General features: G+C 57.7%; 2 protein-coding genes across 5 annotated transcripts in view; one reads left to right on the forward strand and one right to left on the reverse strand.

Annotated features, from left to right (window-relative positions):
- Window positions 1–390: 390 nt before the first annotated feature.
- Window positions 391–20,544, reverse strand: MAF1 (MAF1 homolog, negative regulator of RNA polymerase III). Of its 4 annotated transcripts, none has more exons than XM_058830125.1 (8): window positions 20,410–20,544; window positions 16,429–16,557; window positions 13,730–13,874; window positions 7,863–7,916; window positions 6,622–6,689; window positions 5,111–5,230; window positions 3,798–3,914; window positions 391–489 (listed from the first exon to the last, which is right to left on the reverse strand). In XM_058830125.1, exons 1-8 carry the CDS (start codon window positions 20,490–20,492, stop codon window positions 468–470), a joined length of 738 nt encoding a protein of 245 aa, XP_058686108.1. In that variant the 5' UTR covers window positions 20,493–20,544; the 3' UTR covers window positions 391–467. The 4 variants fall into 4 exon arrangements, with proteins under 4 accessions (XP_058686108.1, XP_058686109.1, XP_058686106.1 ...); XM_058830124.1 differs by lacking the exons at window positions 391–489; window positions 3,798–3,914; window positions 5,111–5,230; window positions 6,622–6,689; window positions 7,863–7,916 and adding exons at window positions 6,914–6,944; window positions 7,539–7,626; window positions 8,017–8,115; window positions 8,191–8,281; window positions 8,857–8,958; XM_058830126.1 differs by lacking the exon at window positions 7,863–7,916 and having other exon boundaries at window positions 6,622–6,743.
- A 1,330-nt stretch (window positions 20,545–21,874) lies between these two features.
- The window catches only part of SHARPIN (SHANK associated RH domain interactor), a 36,627-nt gene continuing 33,105 nt past the window's right edge, over window positions 21,875–25,396 (forward strand). Inside the window, 1 exon segment of the mRNA XM_058831165.1 lies at window positions 21,875–22,138. Coding sequence (XP_058687148.1) covers window positions 21,929–22,138 — 210 coding nt within the window. The 5' untranslated portion in view covers window positions 21,875–21,928.

Here is a 25,396-nt window from a genome sequence, read left to right on the forward strand (position 1 = left end):
GTTCCATTCCCAGTTCCATTCCCGGGTCCAATCCCAGTTCCATTCCCAGATCCATTCCCAGTTCCTTTCCCCATTCTGATCCCGGTTCCATTCCCGGTTCCGTTCCCGGGTCCAATCCCAGTTCCATTCCCGGATCCATTCCCAGTTCCGTTTCTGGTTCCATTCCCAGTTCCAATGCTGGTTTGGTTGCCAGTCCCGGTGCCGTTCCCGGTTCCTTTCCCAGTCCCGGTGCCGTTCCCGGTTCTTTTCCCGGTTCCTTTCCCAGTCCCGGTGCTGTTCCCGGTTCTTTTCCCGGTTCCTTTCCCAGTCCCGGTGCCGTTCCCGGTTCTTTTCCCGGTTCCATTCCCAGTCCCGGTGCTGTTCCCGGTTCTTTTCCCGGTTCAGTTCCCGTTCCCGGTTCCGTTCCCAGTCCATTTCCAGTCCCATTGCTGGTTCCGTTCCCGGTGTCCGGGATCCCGTTGGGAATCTCACATGCACATCACCTGCAGCCTGCAGCCAGGGGCAGCGGGGTCACCTTCCTCACCTTCATCCTCCTCATCTTCCTCACCTTCATCTTCCTCACCTGCTCCACCTTCCTCATCTCCCTCACCTTCCTCACCTTCATCCTCCTCACCTTCATCCTCCTCATCTTCCTCACCTGTCCCTCACCTTCATCCTCCTCACCCTCATCTTCCTCACCTGTCCCTCACCTTCATCCTTCTCATCTTCCTCACCTGTCCCTCACCTGCTCCACCTTCCTCATCTCCCTCACCTTCCTCACCTTCATCCTCCTCATCTTCCTCACCTGCTCCACCTTCCTCATTTCCCTCACCTTCCTCACCTTCATCCTCATCTTCCTCACCTTCATCCTTCTCATCTTCCTCACCTGTCCCTCACCTGCTCCACCTTCCTCATCTCCCTCACCTTCCTCACCTTCATCCTCCTCATCTTCATCTTCCTCACCTGCTCCACCTTCCTCATCTCCCTCACCTTCCTCATCTTCCTCACCTTCATCTTCCTCATCTGCACCACTTTCCTCACCTTCCTCACCTTCATCTATCCTCACCTTCATCTTCCTCACCCGTCCATCACCTTCATTTTCCTCACCTTCATCTATCCTCACCTTTATCTTCCTCACCTTCATCTTCCTCACCTGCTCCACCTTCCTCATCTTCCTCACCTTCCTCGCTTTCATCTTCCTCACCTTCCTCACCTTAATCTTCCTCACCTTCATCTTCCTCACTTGTCCATCTTCCTCACCTTCCTCATCTGCTCCGCCTTCCTCATCCTCCTCATCTTGATCACCTTCCTCATCTTCCTCATCTTTACCTTCCTCACCTTCATCTTCTTCACCATCTTCCTCACCTTCCTCATCTGCTCCACCTTCCTCGTCTTCCTTACCTGTCCTTCATCTTCCTCATCTTCCTGATCTGCTCTACTTTCCTCATCCCCATCTTCCTCACCTTCCTCATCTTCCTCACCTGCTCCACCTTCCTCGTCTTCCTTACCTGTCCTTCATCTTCCTCATCTTCCTGATCTGCTCCACTTTCCTCATCCCCATCTTCCTCACCTTCCTCATCTTTACTTACCTCACCTCCCTCATCTGCTCCGCTTTCCTCACCTTCATCTTCCTCACCTTCCTCACCTGCTCCACCTTCCTCGTCCTCCTCATCCTCCTCTCCTCCCTCACCTTCCTGTCCTCCCTCACCTTCCTGTCCTCCCTCACCTGTGACCCCGCCCTGCCCGTGCCCACCTGTCCCCAGGGATGTCCCGGTGTCCCCACCTGTCCTCCCCTGTCCCCACCTGTCCCCAGAGATGTCCCCTGAGATGTCCCCAGTGTCCCCACCTGCCCCCAAGGATGTCCCCGAGATGTCCCCACCTGTCCCCAGGATGTCCCCGGTGTCCCGTCCCCCCCGGTGTCCCCCCTGTCCCCAGGGATGTCCCCGGTGCCCCCTCCTGTCCCCCCCCTGTCACCCATGTCCCCACCTGTCCCAGGGATGTCCCCAGGATGTCCCCGGTGTCCCCACCTGTCCCCCTCTGTCCCCCCTGTCCCATGGATGTCCCCGGTGTCCCCCACCTGTCCCAGGGATGTCCCCGTGTCCCCACCTGTCCCCAGGGATGTCCCCGGTGCCCCCTCCTGTCCCCCCCCTGTCACCCATGTCCCCACCTGTCCCAGGGATGTCCCCACCTGTCCCCAGGGATGTCCCCTGGATGCCCCTGGTGTCCCCACCTGTCCACCTTGATGTCCCTGGGATGTCCCCAGTGTCCCCACCTGTCCCCAGGATGTCCCCGGTGTCCCCCCCTTGTCCCCCTTGTCCCCCTGGATGTCCCTGGTGTCCCCCCCCGTCCCCACCTGTCCCCAGGGATGTCCCCAGTGTCCCCAGGGATGTCCCCACCTGTCTCCAGGGATGTCCCCACCTGTCCCAGGGATGTCCCCACCTGTCCCAGGGATGTCCCCAGTGTCCCCAGGGATGTCCCCACCTGTCCCAGGGATGTCCCCCCCTGTCCCAGGGATGTCCCCCCCTGTCCCAGGGATGTCCCTGGTGTCCCCCACCTGTCCCAGGGATGTGCCCAGTGTCCCCACCTGTCCCCACCTGTCCTCCCCTGTCCCCACCTGTCCCCAGGGATGTCCCCGTGTCCCCCCCTGTCCCCCAGGATGTCCCCGGTGCCCCCTCCTGTCCCCCCCTGTCCCCCATGTCCCCACCTGTCCCAGGGATGTCCCTGATGTCCCCGGTGTCCCCACCTGTCCCCCTCTGTCCCCCCTGTCCCCCAGGATGGCCCCGGTGTCCCCCCCTGTCCCATGGATGTCCCCGGTGTCCCCCCCTGTCCCCAGGGATGTCCCCTGAGATGTCCCCGGTGTCCCCCACCTGTCCCCAGGGATGTCCCTGGTGTCCCCCCCACATCCCCACCTGTCCCAGGGATGTCCCCAGTGTCCCCACCTGTCCCCAGGAGGTCCCCGGTGTCCCCCCCTGTCCCCCCCTTGTCCCCCCTGTCCCCAGGGATGTCCCTGGTGTCCCCACCTGTCCCCAGGGATGTCCCTGGTGTCCCCCCCACATCCCCACCTGTCCCCAGGGATGTCCCCACCTGTCCCCAGGGATGTCCCCCCCTGTCCCCAGGGATGTCCCTGGTGTCCCCCCCACATCCCCACCTGTTCCCAGGGATGTCCCCGTGTCCCCACCTGTCCCCCCTGTCCCCCAGGATGTCCCCGGTGTCCCCACCTGTCCCCAGGGATGTCCCCACCTGTCCCAGGGATGTCCCCACCTGTTCCCAGGGATGTCCCCGGTGTCCCCACCTGTCCCCAGGGATGTCTCCGGTGTCCCCCCCCGTCCCCGCCTGTCCCCAGGGATGTCCCCCCCCTGTCCCAGGGATGTCCCCCCCTGTCCCAGGGATGTCCCCACCTGTCCCCAGGGATGTCCCCACCTGTCCCAGGGATGTCCCCCCCTGTCCCCAGGGATGTCCCCCCCCTGTCCCAGGGATGTCCCCCCCTGTCCCAGGGATGTCCCCACCTGTCCCCAGGGATGTCCCCCCCCTGTCCCAGGGATGTCCCCCCCTGTCCCAGGGATGTCCCCACCTGTCCCCAGGGATGTCCCCACCTGTCCCAGGGATGTCCCCAGTGTCCCCAGGGGTGTCTCCAGTGTCCCCAGGGATGTCCCCCCCGTCCCCAGGGATGTCCCCACCTGTCCCAGGGATGTCCCCACCTGTTCCCAGGGATGTCCCCAGTGTCCCCAGGGATGTCCCCCCCTGTCCCAGGGATGTCCCCCCCTGTCCCCAGGGATGTCCCCACCTGTCCCCAGGGATGTCCCCAGGGATGTCCCCACCTGTCCCCAGGGATGGCCCCTCCCTCGGTGTCCCCGCTGTCCCCGGTGCCGGTGTCCCCCTCCCCCAGGTCCATGTCCAGCTCGTTGCCGGTGTCCGGGCGCGTGTAGGCGTAGCCGCTGCGGGAACAACGGACACGGACACGGACAGAGACACGGACAGAGACACGGACACGGACACGGACACAGACACGGACAGAGACACGGACACAGACACGGACACGGAGAGACACGGACACAGACACGGACACAGACACGGACACGGACACGGACAGAGACACGGACACGGACAGAGACATGGACACGGACACGGACAGAGACACGGACACAGACACGGACACGGACACGGACAGAGACACGCAGAGACACGGAGAGAGACACGGCCTCAGCGCCGGGATCCCGGGAATGCCTCGGGATGGGGCTGGGATCCCGGGAATGGGGCTGGAATTCCGGTCAAAAACCCTCAGGATGGGGCCGGGATCCCGGGAATCCCTCGGAATGGGGATGGGATCCCGGGAATGGGGCTGGAATTCCAGTCAAAAACCCTCGGGATGGGGCCGGGATCCCAGGAATGGGGCTGGAATTCCCTCGGAATGGGGACGGGATCCTGGGAATGGGGCTGGAATTCCAGTCAAAAACCCTCGGGAATGGGGCTGGGATCCCGGGAATGGGGCTGGAATCCACTCGGGAATGGGGCCAGGATCCCGGGAATGCCTCGGGATGGGGCCGGGATCCCAGGAATGGGGCTGGAATCCACTCGGGAATGGGGACGGGATCCTGGGAATCCCTCGGGATGGGGCCGGGATCCCAGGAATCCCTCGGGATGGGGCCAGGATCCCGGGAATGGGGCTGGAATTCCGGTCAAAAACCCTCGGGATGGGGCCGGAATTCCTGGAATCCCCGCAGGAATGGGACTGGAATTCTGGGAATTCCCTTGGGAATGGACCCTGAATTCTGGGAATCCCCTCGGGAATGGGGCTGGAATTCCCTTGGGAATTGGGCTGGAATTCTGGGAATGCCTCAGGAATGGGGCTGGAATTCTGAGGAATCCCTCGGGAATGCCACCACAATTTCGGGAATTCCCTCAGGAACGGGGCTGGAATTGCGGGATTTCCTGGGAACACCCCCGGAATTTTGGGAATTCCCTCAGGAACAGGACTGGAATTGCAGGATTTCCCGGGAACGCCCCTGGAATTGCGGGATTCCCGGGAATGCCCCCGGAATTGCGGGATTTCCCAGGAATGCCCCCGGAATTGCGGGATTTCCCGGGAACGCCCCCGGAATTGCGGGATTTCCCGGGAAGAGCCGGCCCTCACCTGATGGAGCGGCAGGTGAAGAAGACGATGCGCTTGAGCCGCTTGTTGTAGAAGAAATAATTGAAGGACCAGAGGCTCCCGTCCTCTCCAAAGGGATCCGAGTCCAGGTCGGGATTGTAGCTGGGAAAAACAACGGGAAAACAATGGGAAAAACAATGGGAAAAATGGGAAAAACAATGGGAAAAATGGGAAAAACAATGGGAAAAACAACGGGAAAAACAATGGGAAAAACAACGGGAAAAACAATGGGAAAAATGGGGAAAGTGGGAAAAACAATGGGAAAAACAATGGGAAAAACAATGGGAAAAACAATGGGAAAAACAACGGGAAAAACAATGGGAAAAACAACGGGAAAAACAACGGGAAAAACAATGGGAAAAACAATGGGAAAAACAAAGGGAAAAATGGGGAAAACAATGGGAAAAACGGGAAAAATGGGGAAAACAATGGGAAAAACAATGGGAAAAATAATGGGAAAAACGGGAAAAACAACAGGAAAAACAACGGGAAAAAACAATGGGAAAAACAATGGGAAAAATGGGGAAAACAACGGGAAAAACAATGGGAAAAACAACGGAAAAACAATGGGAAAAATGGGAAAAACAACAGGAAAAATGGGAAAAACAACGGGAAAAATGGGAAAAACAATGGGAAAAACAACAGGAAAAACAACGGGAAAAACAATGGGAAAATGGGAAAAACAACGGGAAAAATGGGAAGAACAGGAAAAGTGGGAAAAACAGGAAAACCGGGAAAAATGGGAAAGGTGGGAAAAATGGGGAAAATGGGAAAAACAGGAAAAATGGGAAAGGGGGAAAAATGGGAAAGGGGGAAAAACAGGGAAAAACGAGAAAAATGGGAAAAATGGAGAAAATGAGAAAAACGGGAAAAATGGAAAAGGCGGGAAAAATGGGAAAAATGGGAAAAGCGGGAAAGGCTGGAATTCCCCAGGAAAAGCAGGAATTCCCTGGAAGGGTGGGGACCCCTCAGGAAACCCGGGAATTCCCCAGGAAAAGCCGGAATTCCTGGGGAAAGACAAAATTGCCAGGAACAGCCGGAATTCCCAGGAAAATTGGGAATTCCCAGGAAAAGCAGGAATTCCCCAGGAACAGTGGGAATCCCTCAGGAAAACTGGGAATTTCCAGGAAAACCGGGATTCCCAGGAAAATGGGGAATTCCCTGGGAAATCAGGAATTCCCAGGAAAAGTGGGATTCCCTGGAAAAGCGGGAATTCCCAGGGAAATCAGGAATTCCCCAGGAACAGCGGGAATTCCCGGGAAAATTTGGATTCCTGGGAAAATTTGGAATTCCCAGGAAAAGCGGGAATGCCGGCGGTACCTGTAGATGTCACACTCGGCCAGGAATTCCCCAGGAAAACTGGGAATCCCCCAGGAAAATTTGGAATTCCCATGAAAAGCAGGAATTCCCGGGAAAATGGGGAATCCCCAGGAAAAACCGGAATTCCCAGGAAAATTTGGAATTCCCAGGAAAAGCGGGAATGCCGGCTGTACCTGTAGATGTCACACTCGGCCAGGCTGATCTCCTCGTCCACCGCGTCCCACAAGAGCGGCCGCAGAGCCTTGAAATCCTCGCGCACGGCCGAGAACAGGCTGCAGTTCACTGCGTTCACCACCTGAAACAACAGCCGGAAACAACCGGACACGGGAATCAGGGACACGGGAAACAACCGGGCTGCAGTTCACTGCGTTCACCACCTGAAACAACAGCCGGAAACAACCGGAAACAACCGGAAACGGGAATCAGGGACACGGGAAACAACCGGGAAATCCTCGCGCACGGCCGAGAACAGGCTGCAGTTCACTGCGTTAACAACCTGAAACAACAACCGGAAACAACCGGAAACGGGAGTGAGGGACACGGGAAACAACCGGGCTGCAGTTCACAGCGTTCACAACCTGTACCGGATACAACAGCCGGAAACAACCGGAAACGGGAGTGAGGGACACGGGAAACAACCGGGAATCATAGTGTTCGCCACCTGCACCAGGAAACAACAACCAGAAACAACTGGAAATGAAGGACACGGGAAACAACCGGGAATCACCGCGTTCACCACCTGCACCAGAAACAACTGGAAACAACCAGAAACGGGAATGAGAGACACGGGAAACAACCGGGCTGCAGTTCACAGCGTTCACCACCTGAAACAACAGCCGGAAACAACCGGAAACAACCGGAAACGGGAATCAGGGACATGGGAAATAACCGGGCTGCAGTTCACTGCGTTCACAACCTGAAACAACAGCCGGAAACAACCGGAAACGGGAATCAGGGACACGGGAAACAACCGGGCTGCAGTACACTGCGTTCACCACCTGTACCGGAAACAACAGCCGGAAACAACCGGAAACAACCGGCAATGAGGGACACGGGAAACAACCGGGCTGCAGTTCACAGCGTTCACCACCTGTACCAGAAACAACAACCGGAAACAACCGGAAACGGGAATGAGGGACACGGGAAACAACCGGGCTGCAGTTCACAGCGTTCACAACCTGAAACAACAGCCGGAAACAACCGGAAACAACCGGAAATGGGAATGAGGGACACGGGAAACAACCGGGCTGCAGTTCACTGCGTTAACAACCTGTACCGGAAACAACCGGAAACAACCGGAAACAGGAGTGAGGGACACAGGAAACAACCGGGCTGCAGTTCACAGCGTTCACAACCTGAAACAACAGCCGGAAACAACCGGAAACACCCGGCAATGAGGGACACGGGAAACAACCGGGAAATCCTCGCGCACGGCCGAGAACAGGCTGCAGTTCACAGCGTTCACAACCTGTACCGGAAACAACAACCGGAAACAACAACCGGAAACGGGAATCAGGGACATGGGAAACAACCGGGCTGCAGTTCACAGCATTAACAACCTGAAACACAACAGCCGGAAACAACAACCGGCAATGAGGGACACGGGAAACAACCGGGAAATCCTCGCGCACGGCCGAGAACAGGCTGCAGTTCACAGCGTTCACAACCTGTACCGGAAACAACCGGAAACGGGAATCAGGGACATGGGAAACAACCGGGCTGCAGTTCACAGCATTCACCACCTGTACCGGAAACAACAACCGGAAACAACAACCGGAAACGGGAATCAGGGACACGGGAAACAACCGGGCTGCAGTTCACAGCGTTAACAACCTGAAACAACAGCCGGAAACAACCGGAAACAACCGGAAACGGGAATCAGGGACACGGGAAACAACCGGGCTGCAGTTCACAGCGTTCACCACCTGAAACAACAGCCGGAAACAACCGGAAACGGGAGTGAGGGACACGGGAAACAATCGGGCTGCAGTTCACAGCGTTCACAACCCGTACCGGAAACAACAACCGGCAATGAGGGACACGGGAAACAACCAGGCTGCAGTTCACAGCATTCACAACCTGAAACAACAGCCGGAAACAACCGGAAACAACCGGAAACGGGAGTGAGGGACACGGGAAACAACCGGGCTGCAGTTCACAGCGTTCACAACCTGAAACAACAGCCGGAAACAACCGGAAACAACCGGAAACGGGAGTGAGGGACACGGGAAACAACCGGGCTGCAGTTCACAGCGTTCACAACCTGTACTGGAAACAACCGGAAACAACCGGAAACGGGAATCAGGGACACGGGAAACAACCGGGAATCACGGAACAGAGACACGGGAAACAACCGGGAAATCCTCGCGCACGGCGGAGAACAGGCTGCAGTTCACAGCGTTCACCACCTGTACCGGAAACAACCGGAAACGGGAATCAGGGACACGGGAAACAACCGGGAAATCCTCGCGCACGGCCGAGAACAGGCTGCAGTTCACAGCGTTCACAACCTGTACCGGAAACAACAACCGGAAACAACCGGAAACAGGAATCAGGGGCACGGGAAACAACCGGGCTGCAGTTCACAGCGTTCACAACCTGAAACAACAGCCGGAAACAACCGGAAACGGGAATCAGGGACACGGGAAACAACCGGGAATCACGGAACAGAGACACAGGAAACAACCGGGAAATCCTCGCGCACGGCCGAGAACAGGCTGCAGTTCACAGCATTTACAACCTGAAACAACAGCCGGAAACAACCGGAAACGGGAATCAGGGACACGGGAAACAACCGGGCTGCAGTTCACAGCGTTCACAACCTGAAACAACAGCCGGAAACAACAACCGGAAACGGGAATCAGGGACACGGGAAACAACCAGGAATCATGGAACAGAGACACAGGAAACAACCGGGAAATCCTCGCGCACGGCCGAGAACAGGCGGCAGTTCACAGCGTTCACAACCTGTACCAGAAACAACCGGAAACAACAACCGGCAATGAGGGACACGGGAAACAACCGGGCTGCAGTTCACAGCGTTCACAACCTGAAACAACAGCCGGAAACAACCGGAAACGGGAATGAGGGACACGGGAAACAACCGGGTATCACCGTGTTCACCACCTGTACCAGAAACAACAACCGGAAACAAGCGGGAATGATGGAAAAGAGCAACAACCGGGAATCATTGCGTTCACCACCTGCACCGGGAAACAACCGGAAACAACCGGGAATGACGGAATGGGGGACACGGGAAACAACCGGGAATGACGGAATGGGGGATACGGGAAACAACCGGGAATCACAGCGTTCACCACCTGCACCGGAAACAACCGGAAACGGGAATAACTGAATGAGGGAAACAACCGGGAATGACGGAATGGGGACACGGAAACAACCGGGAATGACGGCGTTCACCACCTGCCCCGGGAAACAACAACCGGAAACAACCGGGAATGACCGAGTGAGGATACGGGAAACAACCGGGAATCACGACATACCCAGTTGAGGCTGGGCTCACGGCTGAACTCGTGACTCTCCCAGTCCATCCCAGTGCCTCCCAGTCCGTACCCAGTCCATCCCAGTTCCCTCCCAGTCCCTCCCAGTCCATACCCAGTTGAGGCTGGGCTCGCGGCTGAACTCGTGGCTCTCCCAGTCCCTCCCAGTCCCTCCCAGTCCGTACCCAGTTGAGGCTGGGCTCGCGGCTGAACTCGTGGCTCTCCCAGTCCCTCCCAGTCCATCCCAGTTGCTCCCAGTCCATCCCAGTCCGTACCCAGTTGAGGCTGGGCTCGTGGCTGAACTCGTGGCTCTCCCAGTCCCTCCCAGTCCATCCCAGTCCCTCCCAGTCCGTACCCAGTTGAGGCTGGGCTCATGGCTGAACTCGTGGCTCTCCCAGTCCCTCCCAGTCCATCCCAGTTCCCTCCCAATCCATCCCAGTCCATCCCAGTCCATACCCAGTTGAGGCTGGGTTCGCGGCTGAACTCGTGGCTCTCCCAGTCCCTCCCAGTCCATCCCAGTCCCTCCCAGTTGCTCCCAGACCGTACCCAGTTGAGGCTGGGCTCACGGCTGAACTCGTGACTCTCCCAGTCCATCCCAGTGCCTCCCAGTCCCTCCCAGTCCGTACCCAGTTGAGGCTGGGCTCGTGGCTGAACTCGTGGCTCTCCCAGTTCCCTCCCAGTCCCTCCCAGTCCGTACCCAGTTGAGGCTGGGTTCGCGGCTGAACTCGTGGCTCTCCCAGTCCATCCCAGTCCCTCCCAGTCCATCCCAGTCCCTCCCAGTTGCTCCCAGTCCGTACCCAGTTGAGGCTGGGCTCACGGCTGAACTCGTGGCTCTCCCAGTCCGTACCCAGTCCATCCCAGTCCCTCCCAGTTGCTCCCAGTCCGTACCCAGTTGAGGCTGGGCTCGCGGCTGAACTTGTGGCTCTCCCAGTCCGTACCCAGTCCATCCCAGTCCCTCCCAGTCCATCCCAGTCCCTCCCAGTCCATCCCAGTCCATCCCAGTCCGTACCCAGTTGAGGCTGGGCTCGCAGCTGAACTCGTGGCTCTCCCAGTCCATCCCAGTCCCTCCCAGTCCATCCCAGTCCATCCCAGTCCGTACCCAGTTGAGGCTGGGCTCATGGCTGAACTCGTGGCTCTCCCAGTCCCTCCCAGTCCATCCCAGTCCCTCCCAGTTGCTCCCAGTCCGTACCCAGTTGAGGCTGGGCTTGCAGCTGAACTCGTGGCTCTCCCAGTTCCCCCCAGTCCCTCCCAGTCCCTCCCAGTCCGTACCCAGTTGAGGCTGCGCTCGTGGCTGAACTCGTGGCTCTCCCAGTCCCTCCCAGTCCATCCCAGTCCCTCCCAGTTGCTCCCAGTCTGTACCCAGTTGAGGCTGGGCTCGTGGTTTAACTCGTGACTCTCCCAGTCCCTCCCAGTCCATCCCAGTCCCTCCCAGTTGCTCCCAGTCCATACCCAGTTGAGGCTGGGCTCGCGGCTGAACTCGTGGCTCTCCCAGTCCCTCCCAGTCCATCCCAGTTCCCTCCCAGTTGCTCCCAGTCCGTACCCAGTTGAGGCTGGGCTCGCGGCTGAACTCGTGACTCTCCCAGTCCCTCCCAGTCCATCCCAGTCCCTCCCAGTCCATCCCAGTCCATACCCAGTTGAGGCTGGGCTCGTGGCTGAACTCGTGGCTCTCCCAGTCCCTCCCAGTCCCTCCCAGTTGCTCCCAGTTGCTCCCAGTCCGTACCCAGTTGAGGCTGGGCTCGCGGCTGAACTCGTGGCTCTCCCAGTCCCTCCCAGTCCATCCCAGTCCCTCCCAGTCCATCCCAGTTGCTCCCAGTCCGTACCCAGTTGAGGCTGGGCTCGCGGCTGAACTCGTGGCTCTCCCAGTCCCTCCCAGTCCATCCCAGTCCCTCCCAGTTGCTCCCAGTCCGTACCCAGTTGAGGCTGGGCTCGCGGCTGAACTCGTGGCTCTCCCAGTCCCTCCCAGTCCATCCCAGTCCCTCCCAGTTCCCCCCAGTTGCTCCCAGTCCGTACCCAGTTGAGGCTGGGCTCGCGGCTGAACTCGTGGCTCTCCCAGTCCCTCCCAGTTGCTCCCAGTCTGTACCCAGTTGAGGCTGGGCTCGTGGTTTAACTCGTGACTCTCCCAGTCCCTCCCAGTCCCTCCCAGTCCCTCCCAGTTGCTCCCAGTCCGTACCCAGTTGAGGCTGGGCTCGCGGCTGAACTCGTGGCTCTCCCAGTCCATCCCAGTCCATCCCAGTCCCTCCCAGTCCCTCCCAGTTGCTCCCAGTCCGTACCCAGTTGAGGCTGGGCTCGCGGCTGAACTCGTGGCTCTCCCAGTGCCTCCCAGTCCCTCCCAGTCCCTCCCAGTCCGTACCCAGTTGAGGCTGGGCTCGCGGCTGAACTCGTGGCTCTCCCAGTCCCTCCCAGTCCCTCCCAGTTGCCCCCAGTCCGTACCCAGTTGAGGCTGGGCTCACGGCTGAACTCGTGGCTCTCCCAGTCCATCCCAGTCCATCCCAGTTGCTCCCAGTCCGTACCCAGTTGAGGCTGGGTTCGCGGCTGAACTCGTGGTTCTCCCAGTCCATCCCAGTCCATCCCAGTCCCTCCCAGTTGCTCCCAGTCCGTACCCAGTTGAGGCTGGGCTCGCAGCTAAACTCGTGGCTCTCCCAGTCCATCCCAGTCCCTCCCAGTCCATCCCAGTCCCTCCCAGTTGCTCCCAGACCGTACCCAGTTGAGGCTGGGCTCACGGCTGAACTCGTGACTCTCCCAGTCCATCCCAGTGCCTCCCAGTCCCTCCCAGTCCGTACCCAGTTGAGGCTGGGCTCGTGGCTGAACTCGTGGCTCTCCCAGTTCCCTCCCAGTCCCTCCCAGTCCGTACCCAGTTGAGGCTGGGTTCGCGGCTGAACTCGTGGCTCTCCCAGTCCATCCCAGTCCATCCCAGTCCCTCCCAGTCCGTACCCAGTTGAGGCTGGGCTCGCGGCTGAACTCGTGGCTCTCCCAGTCCCTCCCAGTCCATCCCAGTCCCTCCCAGTTGCTCCCAGTCCGTACCCAGTTGAGGCTGGGCTCGCGGCTGAACTCGTGGCTCTCCCAGTCCCTCCCAGTCGCTCCCAGTTGCTCCCAGTCCGTACCCAGTTGAGGCTGGGCTCGCGGCTGAACTCGTGGCTCTCCCAGTCCCTCCCAGTCCATCCCAGTCCCTCCCAGTTGCTCCCAGTCCGTACCCAGTTGAAGCTGGGCTCGCGGCTGAACTCGTGGCTCTCCCAGTCCCTCCCAGTCCATCCCAGTCCCTCCCAGTTGCTCCCAGTCCGTACCCAGTTGAGGCTGGGCTCGCGGCTGAACTCGTGGCTCTCCCAGTCCCTCCCAGTCCCTCCCAGTTGCTCCCAGTCCGTACCCAGTTGAGGCTGGGCTCGCGGCTGAACTCGTGGCTCTCCCAGTCCCTCCCAGTCCATCCCAGTCCCTCCCAGTCCGTACCCAGTTGAGGCTGGGCTCGCGGCTGAACTCGTGGCTCTCCCAGTCCCTCCCAGTCCCTCCCAGTCCCTCCCAGTTGCTCCCAGTCCGTACCCAGTTGAGGCTGGGCTCGCGGCTGAACTCGTGGCTCTCCCAGTCCCTCCCAGTCCATCCCAGTCCCTCCCAGTCCGTACCCAGTTGAGGCTGGGCTCGCGGCTGAACTCGTGGCTCTCCCAGTCCATCCCAGTCCCTCCCAGTTGCTCCCAGTCCGTACCCAGTTGAGGCTGGGCTCGCGGCTGAACTCGTGGCTCTCCCAGTCCCTCCCAGTCCCTCCCAGTCCCTCCCAGTTGCTCCCAGTCCGTACCCAGTTGAGGCTGGGCTCGCGGCTGAACTCGTGGCTCTTGGCGGCGCTGAAGTCGTAGTCGGGTCTGAAGGCCTCGTTCAGGGTCGCGATCAGGTAGAAAAGGGTCTTGCGGGAGCACGTGTGGCTGAGGGGGGCCCGGCCCAGTCTGGGGGGTAAACTGGTGTTACTGGTCTTACTGGTGTGTTACTGGTGTGGCTGAGGGGGGCCCGGCCCAGTCTGGGGGGTAAACTGGTCTTACTGGTGTGTTACTGGTGTGTTACTGGTGTGGCTGAGGGGCGCCCGGCCCAGTCTGGGGGTAAACTGTTTTTACTGGTGTGTTATTGGTGTGTTACTGGACTTACTGGTGTGTGACTGGTGTGTTACTGGTGTGGCTGAGGGGGGCCCGGCCCAGTCTGGGGGGTAAACTGGTGTTACTGGTGTGTTACTGGTGTGTTACTGGTGTGGCTGAGGGGGGCCCGGCCCAGTCTGGGGGGTAAACTGGTGTTACTGGTCTTACTGGTGTGTTACTGGTGTGGCTGAGGGGGGCCCGGCCCAGTCTGGGGGGTAAACTGGTCTTACTGGTGTGTTACTGGTGTGTTACTGGTGTGTTACTGGTGTGGCTGAGGGGGACCTGGCCCAGTCTGGGGGGTAAACTGGTGTTACTGGTGTGTTACTGGTGTGTTACTGGTGTGTGACTGGTGTGTTACTGGTGTGTTACTGGTGTGGCTGAGGGGGGCCCGGCCCAGTCTGGGGGTTAAACTGGTGTTACTGGTCTTACTGGTGTGTTACTGGTGTGTGACTGGTGTGTTACTGGTGTGTTACTGGTGTGGCTGAGGGGGGCCCGGCCCAGTCTGGGGGTTAAACTGGTGTTACTGGTCTTACTGGTGTGTTACTGGTGTGTTACTGGTGTATTACTGGTGTGTTACTGGTGTGTTACTGGTGTGTCACTGGTGTGTTACTGGTGTGGCTGAGGGGGGCCCGGCCCAGTCTGGGGGGTAAACTGGTCTTACTGGTGTGTTACTGGTGTGTTACTGGTGTGTTACTGGTGTGTTACTGGTGTGGCTGAGGGGGGCCCGGCCCAGTCTGGGGGGTAAACTGGTGTTACTGGTGTGTCACTGGTGTGTCGCTGGTGTGTTACTGGTGTGTTACTGGTGTGTCACTGGTGTGTTGCTGGTGTGTTACTGGTGTGTTACTGGTGTGTTACTGGTGTGTCACTGGTGTGGCTGAGGGGACCCTTGCCCAGTCTGGGGGTTAAACAGATCCCATCCCATGGATCCCATCCCATGGATCCCATCCCAGATCCCATCCCATGGATCCCATAGATCTCATCCCATGGATCCCATAGATCTCATCCCATGGATCCCATCCCATGGATCCCATCCCATGGATCCCATCCCATGGATCCCATCCCATGGATCCCATGGATCCCATTTCTATCCCAGGGCTGATCCTGGGACAATCCCACATTCCTGGTGCTGATCCCCCATTCCCAATCCCCCATTCCCGATCCCCCATTCCCAATCCCCCATTCCCAGTGCTGATCCCCCATTCCTGATCCCATTCCCGATCCCGGTACAAATCCCCTATTCCCGGTGCCGATCCCCCATTCCTGGTGCCAACGCTGATCCCCCATTCCCGATCCCCCGTTCCCGGTGCCGATCCCCCATTCCTGATCCCCCATTCCCGGTGCCAATCCCCCATTCCCAATTCCCCATTCCCGGTGCCGATCCCCCATTCCCGATCCCATTCCTGTTCCCGTTCCCATTCCCATTCCCGGTGTCGATCCCCCATTCCCAATCCCATTCCCATTCCCATTCCCGTTCCCATTCCCGATCCCCCATTCCCATTCCCATTCCCATTCCCATTCCCAATCCCCCATTCCCATTCCCATTCCCATTCCCGATCCCCCATTCCTCTTCCCGATCCCATTCCCATTCCCGGTGCCGATCCCCCAATCCCATTCCCATTCCCGGTGCCGATCCCCCAATCCCATTCCCATTCCCGGTGCCGATCCCCCATTCCCATTCCCATTCCCAATCCCATTCCCGATCCCACATTCCCGATGCCCCATTCCCATTCCCATTCCCGATCCCCCATTCCCATTCCCATTCCCGATCCCATTCCCATTCCCGATGCCAATCCCCCATTCCCATTCCCATTCCTGGTGCCAATCCCCCATTCCCATTCCCATTCCTGTTCCCGATCCCATTCCCATTCCCATTCCCGGTGCCGATCCCCCATTCCCATTCCCGGTGCCGATCCCCCATTCCCATTCCCATTCCTGTTCCCGATCCCATTCCCATTCCCATTCCCGGTGCCGATCCCCCATTCCCATTCCCGGTGCCGATCCCCCATTCCCATTCCCATTCCCGATCCCATTCCCATTCCCGGTGCCAATCCCTCATTCCTGATCCCCCATTCCCATTCCCATTCCCATTCCCGGTGCCGATCCCACATTCCCAATCCCGATCCCATTCCCATTCCTGGTGCCAATCCCCCGTTCCCGATCCCATTCCCGATCCCACATTCCCATTCCCATTCCCATTCCCAGTGCCGATCCCACATTCCCATTCCCATTCCCATTCCCGGTGCCGATCCCCCATTCCCGTTCCCATTCCCGGTGCCGATCCCCCATTCCCATTCCCGGTGCCGATCCCACATTCCCATTCCCGTTCCCAATCCCCCATTCCCATTCCCGATCCCGTTCCCGGTGCCGGTACCTGCCGGGGCTGAGGCCGGAGGTCTGGGGTGGGGACAGAGCCTCCAGCGCCTGCGGCCGCCCCTCGAGGCAGAACTGCTTGAAGAGCTGCTTGTCAATCCCGGCCAGCTTGCAGGAATAGCTCTCGATCCTGCCGGGATAAAGCACCGGAAAACCGGGAATCATGGAATAAACACCGGGAAACGATGGGAATCAGGGAATAAACACCGGGAAAAGATGGGAATAAACCATGGGAATGGTGGGAATAAACCATGGAAAAAGATGGGAATAAACCACGGGAAAAGATGGGAAAAAAACATGGGAAAAGATGGGAATAAACCACGGGAATGGTGGGAATAAACACCGGGAAAAGATGGGAAAAAAACATGGGAAAAGATGGGAATCACGGAATAAACCACAGGAAAAGATGGGAATGAACCACGGGAATGGTGGGAATCAGGGAATAAACCATGGGAAAAGATGGGAAAAAAACATGGGAAAAGATGGGAATCATGGAATAAACCATGGGAAAAGATGGGAATGAACCACGGGAATGGTAGGAATCACGGAATAAACCACAGGAAAAGATGGGAATAAACCATGGGAAAAGATGGGAATCAGGGAACAAACCATGGGAATGATGGGAATCACGGAATAAACCACGGGAAAAGATGGGAATAAACCACGGGAAAAGATGGGAAAAAAACATGGGAATGGTGGGAATCATGGAATAAACACCGGGAAATGATGGGAATCAGGGAATAAACCACGGGAAAAGATGGGAAAAAAACATGGGAAAAGATGGGAATCATGGAATAAACCACGGGAAAAGATGGGAATAAACCACGGGAAAAGATGGGAATCAGGGAATAAATACCGGGAAAAGATGGGAATAAACCATGGGAATGGTGGGAATCACGGAATAAACACCAGGAAAAGATGGGAATAAACCACGGGAATGGTGGGAATCACGGAATAAACCATGGAAAAAGATGGGAATAAACCACGGGAAAAGATGGGAATCAGGGAATAAACCACAGGAAAGCTGGGAATAAACCATGGGAAAAGATGGGAATAAACCACGGGAAAAGCTGGGAATAAACCACAGGAAAAGCTGGGAATAAACCACGGGAAAAGCTGGGAATCAGGGAATAAACCACGGGAAAAGCTGGGAATGAACCAAGGGAAAAGATGGGAATCAAGGAATAAACCACAGGAAAAGATGGGAATAAACCACGGGAATGGTGGGAATCACGGAATAAACCATGGGAAAAGATGGGAATAAACCACGGGAATGGTGGGAATCACGGAATAAACCACGGGAAAAGATGGGAATAAACCACAAGAAAGACTGGGAATAAACCATGGGAAAGGCTGGGAATAAACCACAGGAAAAGCTGGGAATGAACCAAGGGAAAAGCTGGGAATAAACCACGGGAAAAGCTGGGAATAAACCACGAGAAAGACTGGGAATAAACCATGGGAAAAGATGGGAATAAACCATGGGAAAGACTGGGAATAAACCATGGAAAAAGCTGGGAATAAACCACAGGAAAAGCTGGGAATAAACCACGGGAAATGCTGGGAATAAACCACAGGAGAGCTGAGAATCAGGGAATAAACCACGGGAAAGACTGGGAATAAACCACGGGAAAAGCTGGGAATAAACCACGGGAAAGACTGGGAATAAACCATGGAAAAAGCTGGGAATAAACCACAGGAAAGCTGGGAATAAACCACGGGAAAAGCTGGGAATAAACCACAGGAAAGCTGGGAATAAACCACGGGAAAAGCTGGGAATAAAGCACCGGAAAAGCTGGGAATAAACCATGGAAAAAACTGGGAATCAGGGAATAAACCATGGAAAAAGCTGGGAATAAACCACGGGAAAAGCTGGGAATAAACCATGGAAAAAGCTGGGAATAAACCACAGGAAAAGTTGGGAATAAACCACGGGAAAGGCTTTTCCGGAACGTTCTCCGGGCACCGCGAGAACGAGGAATTAACAACAGATTAAAAAATAATTAAAAATAAATTGAAAGTTAATTAAAACTGAATTAAAAATTAATTAAAACTGAATTAAAACTGAATTGAAACCGAATTACAACCAAATTAAAACCAAACTAAAACCAAATTAAAAGCTAAATAGAAACTAAATAAAAGACAATTACAAAAGAATTAAAATTAATTATAAACAAATTAAAACCCAATTGAATAAAACTCAAATTAAAACCAAATTAAAAGCTAATTAAAAACTAATTAAAACTGAATTAACTAAAACCAAATTAAAACCCAAATTAAAGCCAAATTACAATCAAATTAAAACTGAATTAAAACCAAATCAAAACTGAATTACAACCAAATTAAAACTAAATTAAAACTGAGCTAAAACACAATTAAAACTGAATTAAAAATTAATTAAATTTGAATTAAAACCTAATTAAAACCTAATTAAAAGTGCTCAGCACGGAGTCAAGGGGTGGAGGAGGCCGAATATTCCCAGTTTGTGCCGGAATCGGGATAAAAACCGGGATTCTCAGGGCAGAATTCCTGGATTCCCAGGACAGAATTCCCGGTTTTCCTGGGGCAGAATTCCTGGATTTCCCGGGCAGAATTCCCGGTTTTCCTGGGGCAGAATTCCCAAGTTTCCAAGGCAGAATTCCCAGTTTTCCAGGGCAGAATTCCCGATTTTCCTGGGGCAGAATTCCCAGTTTCCCAGAACAGAATTCCCGGTTTCCCAGGACAGAATTCCCGGTTTTCCCAGGGTAGAATTCCCAGTTTTCCCAGGGTAGAATTCCTGGTTTTCCCAGGGCAGAATTCCCGGTATTCTGGTCAGAATTCCCAGTTTCCCGAGGCAGAATTCCCGAGTTTCCTGGGCAGAATTCCTGGGTTTCTTGGGGCAGAATTCCCAGGTTTCCCAGGCACAATTCCCAGTTTCCCGGGACAGAATTCCCGGCTTCCCAGAACAGAATTCCCAGTTTTCCTGGGCAGAATTCCCAGTTTCCCAGGGTACAATTCCCAGGTTTCCCAGGACAGAATTCCCGGTTTCCCAGGGCAGAATTCCCAGTTTCCCAGGACAGAATTCCCAGTTTCCCAGGGTACAATTCCCGGGTTTCCCCGGGCAGAATTCCCGGTTTTCCCAGGGCAGAATTCCCGGTATTCTGGTCAGAATTCCCAGTTTCCCGGGCAGAATTCCTGGGTTTCTTGGGGCAGAATTCCCAGGCTTCCCAGGCACAATTCCCAGTTTCCCGGGACAGAATTCCCAGTTTCCCAGGTTAAAATTCCCGGGTTTCCCTGGGCAGAATTCTTGGTTTCCTGAAGCAGAATTCCTGAGTTTCCCAGGGCAGAATTCCCAGTTTCCCGGGACAGAATTCCCAGTTTCCCAGGACAGAATTCCCAGTTTTCCCAGGACAGAATTCCCAGTTTCCCGGGACAGAATTCCCAGTTTCCCAGGACAGAATTCCCAGGTTTCCCAGGGCAGAATTCCCAGTTTCCCAGGAAAGAATTCCCAGTTTCCCGGGACAGAATTCCTAGGTTTCCCAGGGTAAAATTCCCAGGTTTTCTGGGCAGAATTCCTGGGTTTCTTGGGGCAGAATTCCCGGTTTCCCAGAACAGAATTCCCGGTTTTCTGGTCAGAATTCCCAGTTTTCCTGGGCAGAATTCCCGGGTTTCCCAGGCAGAATTCCCGGTGTTTTCTGGTCAGAATTCCCAGTTTCCCAGGGCAGAATTCCTGGTTTCCCAGGACAGAATTCCCAGTTTTCCCGGGCAGAATTCCCAGTTTCCTAGGACAGAATTCCCGGGTTTCCCAGGGCAGAATTCCCGGTTTCCTGAAGCAGAATTTCCAGTTTTCCAGTCAGAATTCCCAGGTTTCCCAGAGCAGAATTCCCGGTTCTCCCAGGGTAGAATTCCTGGGACAGAATTCCCGGTGTTTTCTGGGCAGAATTCCCGGTTTTCCTGGGCAGAATTCCCAGTTTTCCGATCAGAATTCCCGGTTTTCCCTCACCTGCCGATGATGTGGGCATCGCCCGTCTCCACGGTCAGCTGGGAGTTGATGGCTTCGAAGCTGGAATTTTCCAGCAGCTTCATCCTCCTGGAGCCAATTCCCGGCGATTCCCGGAGCCGATTCCCGGTGCCCGATAATTCCCGGTGCCCGATAATTCCCGGTGATTATTCCCGGTGATTATTCCTGGTGATTATTCCCGGTGCAGCTGCTGCTCCCGAGGGGAGAACGGGAGAAAAGTGAGGAGAACTGGGAATGGGGACAGGAAGGGAAAAGAGGGAAAAGAAGGAATCGGGAAAAGAGGGAAAAGAGGGAAACGGGAAAAGAAACGGGAAAAGGAGCGGAAGAGGAAGTTCAGGGAGAGCTGGCGGGAAAAGGGAGAAAGGGTGACAGGAGAAAAGAGAGAGGCAGAGAAAGAAAAAGAGAAGGAAAAAGGGAAGGAAAAGAGGGAGAAAAGCAGGAAAAGGAGCAGGAAAAGGAGCAGGAAAAGGAGCAGGAAAAATCTCCCGCGTTCCCGGGCGGCGCCATAGGAAGCGCAGTCCCGGCGTGCCCCGCGCGCTGGACTACAGCTCCCGGCATGCCCCGCGCGGGGCCTGGCAGAGCACCACTGCCGGCCTACAGCTCCCGGCATGCCCCGCGCGGGGCTCCACTGTTAGCCTACAGCTCCCGGCATACCCCGCGCGGGGCTCCACTGTTAGCCTACGGCTCCCGGCATGCCCCGCGCGGGCGCCCCGGCCCCGCCATTGCTGGACTGCTGCTCCCATCATGCCCCGCGGCCGCGCGCGGTGCCGGGCCGCGCCTGAGCGGCGCGGGGCACGATGGGAACTGTAGTCCGCAAAGCATCAGGGCGCGCCGGGGAGGGGGCGGCGGGCCGAGCGGGCTTACCGGCGCGTCCTACTCCCTGTCGGTGCCTCCTCGCCGCGGCAGCGCCTTCAGGCTCGGGGCGCGTGTAAAGGGAGGAGTCTCCGGGGAAAGCTCGAGGAGGGCGCGTGTGCCGCGGCCGCCGTCCGCCGTCTGGCGCCGGCCCACCGGGCCTCCGCCCACCTCGACATGTCCCCGAGTGCTCGGGACGGCGGGAGCGGCTGAGCGAGATGCTGGGAATCCCCCGGAGCGAGCGGGCGAGCGGGCGACCTTCTCCTGCGGCACCGGACGGCAACAGCGACGGCACCGCCCCGCCCGCGCCCGCCCCGCCCGAGCACCGCCCGCAGCCCGCCATCCCATTGGACAGAACGCCTGCCAATCACCGCTCCGCTCGCCGCTCATTGGCCGAAACCAACGTCAATCAGCGCAGAGCCCGCGGCCCCGCCCACCGCGGGGGCGCTCGGCGCTCTGATTGGCTGGCGCGGACAAAGACGGGGGGAGCGGCTGTCAATCACAGTGGGGCGGGGGCGTGGCCAGGGCGGAACGCTCCTCCCCCGGAACTCCCGCGCTCGGGGCCGCGTTTCCCGGCGCTCCCCCCGGAACCGGCCCCGTTCGCGGCGGGACCGGGCGGGAGGGGGAGGCCGGAAGTGGCGGGGCCGCCATGGCGGCGCCCGGAGCGCCGGGCCCGGCTCCCGCTGCTCCCCCCACGGTGCTGATGGCGGTGAGGGCGGAGCTGGCCCAGCCCTGCCGCCTCCTGGCCGGTACCGCTGCCGGGGCCGCGCTCCGCCTGCAGCTCAGCGTGACACCGGGAGACCACGGGAGCCGCCGCTTCCGCCTGGGCCTGAGGGCGGCGGGGGCGGGGGGCGGCGCGGTGAGGGGGGAGGGGAGGGGAGGGGAGGGGAGGGGAGGGGAGGGGAGGGGAGGGGAGGGGGAGGGGCCCGAGGGGTCGCCCCGGGGGTCGGGGAGGGGGGGAGGGGGGGCGGGGCCTCACCGGGATTGTCCCCGGTGTCCCCAAGGACTGTCCCCTCAGGGATTGTCCCCAGAGATTGTCCCCAGTGTCCTCTCAGGATTGTCCCCAGTGTCCCCACTGTGACCCCGGATTGTCCCCTCAGGGATTGTCCCCGGGAATTGTCCCCATTGTCCCCTCAGGAATTGTCCCCATTGTCCCCAAGGATTGTCCCCTCAGGGAATGTCCCTTCAGGGATTGTCCCCTCTGGGATTGTCCCCATTGTCCCCTCAGGGATTGTCCCCGGGAATTGTCCCCATTGTCCCCTCAGGAATTGTCCCCATTGTCCCCAAGGATTGTCCCCAGGATTGTCCCCAGTGTCCCCTCAGGGATTGTCCCCACTGTGACCCCAGATTGTCCCCTCAGGGATTGTCCCCATGGTCCCCAGGGATTGTCCCCATTGTCCCCTCAGGGATTGTCCCCATTGTCCCCCGGGAGTGTCCCCTGGGAGTGTCACCGGTGTCCCCTCAGGGATTGTCCCCATTGTCCCCAAAGATTGTCCCCTCAGGGAATGTCCCTTCAGGGATTGTCCCCTCAGGGATTGTCCCCATTGTCCCCATTGTCCCCAAGGATTGTCCCCAGAGATTGTCCCCAGTGTCCCCTCAGGATTGTCCCCTCGAGGAATGTCCCTGGGAATTGTCCCCATTGTCCCCAGGGATTGTCCCCTCAGGGATTGTCCCCAGTGTCCCCACTGTGACCCCGGATTGTCCCCTCAGGATTGTCCCAGGGATTGACCCCAGTGTCCCCAGGGATTGTCCCCAGAGATTGTCCCCATTGTCCCCTCAGGATTGTCCCCAGAGATTGTCCCTGGGATAGTCCCCATTGTCCCCTCAGGAATTGTCCCCATTGTCCCCAAGGATTGTCCCCAGGATTGTCCCCGGTGTCCCCTCAGGGATTGTCCCCTCAGGGATTGTCCCCATGGTCCCCCGGGAGTGTCCCCTGGGAGTGTCACCGGTGTCCCCTCAGGGATTGTGCCCATTGTCCCCAGGCATTGTCCCCTCAGGAATTGTCCCCATTGTCCCCAAAGATTGTCCCCTCAGGGATTGTTCCCGGGAATTGTCCCCATTGTCCCCTCAGGGAATGTCCTCATTGTCCCCGGGAGTGTCCCCAGTGTCCCCTGGGATTGTCCCCTCTGGGATTGTCCCCATTGTCCCCAAAGATTGTCCCCTCAGGGAATGTCCCCTCAGGGATTGTCCTCTCAGGGATTGTCCCCAGTGTCCCCTCAGGGATTGTCCCCATTGTCCCCTGGGATTGTCCCCATTGTCCCCAAGGATTGTCCCCAGAGATTGTCCCCAGGGATTGTCCCCATTGTCCTCAGGGAGTGTCCCCGGGAGTGTCCCCAGTGTCCTCTCAGGGATTGTCCCCATTGTCCCCAAAGGTCGTTCCCTCAGGGATTGTCCCCGGGAATTGTCCCCATTGTCCCCTCAGGGAATGTCCTCATTGTCTCCGGGAGTGTCCCCGGTGTCCCCTCAGGGATTGTCCCCATTGTCCCCATTGTCCCCAAGGATTGTCCCCAGAGATTGTCCCCAGTGTCCCCTCAGGATTGTCCCCTCGAGGAATGTCCCTGGGAATTGTCCCCATTGTCCCCAGGGATTGTCCCCTCAGGGATTGTCCCCATTGTCCTCAGGGAGTGTCCCCGGGAGTGTCCCCAGTGTCCTCTCAGGGATTGTCCCCATTGTCCCCAAAGATTGTTCCCTCAGGGATTGTCCCTGGGAATTGTCCCCATTGTCCCCTCAGGGATTGTCCCCAGTGTCCCCACTGTGACCCCGGATTGTCCCCTCAGGGATTGTCCCCAGGGATTGTCCCCGGGGAGTGTCCCCAGTGTCCCCTCAGGGAATGTCCACTCAGGGAATTGTCCCCATTGTCCCCTGGGATTGTCCCCAGGGATTGTCCCCTCAGGAATTGTCCCCATTGTCCCCCGGGAGTGTCCCCTGGGAGTGTCACTGGTGTCCCCTCAGGGATTGTGCCCATTGTCCCCAGGCATTGTCACGTCAGGAATTGTCCCCATTGTCCCCATTGTCCCCAAAGATTGTCCCCTCAGGGATTGTTCCCGGGAATTGTCCCCATTGTCCCCTCAGGGAATGGCCTCATTGTCCCCCGGGAGTGTCCCCAGTGTCCCCTCAGGGATTGTCCCCATTGTCCCCAAGGATTGTCCGCAGAGATTGTCCCCAGTGTCCCCTCAGGATTGTCCCCTCGAGGAATGTCCCTGGGAATTGTCCCCATTGTCCCCAGGGATTGTCCCCTCAGGGATTGTCCCCAGTGTCCCCACTGTGACCCCGGATTGTCCCCTCAGGATTGTCCCAGGGATTGACCCCAGTGTCCCCAGGGATTGTCCCCAGAGATTGTCCCCATTGTCCCCTCAGGATTGTCCCCAGAGATTGTCCCTGGGATAGTCCCCATTGTCCCCTCAGGAATTGTCCCCATTGTCCCCAAGGATTGTCCCCAGGATTGTCCCCGGTGTCCCCTCAGGGATTGTCCCCACTGTGACCCCGGATTGTCCCCTCAGGGATTGTCCCCATGGTCCCCCGGGAGTGTCCCCTGGGAGTGTCACCGGTGTCCCCTCAGGGATTGTGCCCATTGTCCCCAGGCATTGTCCCCTCAGGAATTGTCCCCATTGTCCCCAAAGATTGTCCCCTCAGGGATTGTTCCCGGGAATTGTCCCCATTGTCCCCTCAGGGAATGTCCTCATTGTCCCCGGGAGTGTCCCCAGTGTCCCCTGGGATTGTCCCCTCTGGGATTGTCCCCATTGTCCCCAAAGATTGTCCCCTCAGGGATTGTTCCCGGGAATTGTCCCCATTGTCCCCTCAGGGACTGTCCCCATTGTCCCCTGGGATTGTCCCCATTGTCCCCAAGGATTGTCCCCAGAGATTGTCCCCAGGGATTGTCCCCATTGTCCTCAGGGAGTGTCCCCGGGAGTGTCCCCAGTGTCCTCTCAGGGATTGTCCCCATTGTCCCCAAAGGTCGTTCCCTCAGGGATTGTCCCCGGGAATTGTCCCCATTGTCCCCTCAGGGAATGTCCTCATTGTCTCCGGGAGTGTCCCCGGTGTCCCCTCAGGGATTGTCCCCATTGTCCCCATTGTCCCCAAGGATTGTCCCCAGAGATTGTCCCCAGTGTCCCCTCAG

This window comes from Poecile atricapillus, chromosome 2 (assembly GCF_030490865.1).
Source record: "Poecile atricapillus isolate bPoeAtr1 chromosome 2, bPoeAtr1.hap1, whole genome shotgun sequence".
NCBI classification, from domain to species: domain Eukaryota; kingdom Metazoa; phylum Chordata; class Aves; order Passeriformes; family Paridae; genus Poecile; species Poecile atricapillus.

Coding starts and splice junctions, on each gene's coding strand:
- MAF1 (XM_058830123.1), bottom strand. CDS start 10,462: ATGGACTGGGAGGGACTGGGAGAGCCACGAGTTCAGCCGCGAACCCAG. Junction 8,282..8,856: donor TCCGGTTGTTTCCGGTACAG/GTGGTGAACGCT, acceptor CTGTTGTTTCAG/GTTGTTAACGCTGTGAACTG. Junction 8,116..8,190: donor GGTTGTTGTTTCCGGTACAG/GTGGTGAATGCT, acceptor TTTCCGGTACAG/GTTGTGAACGCTGTGAACTG.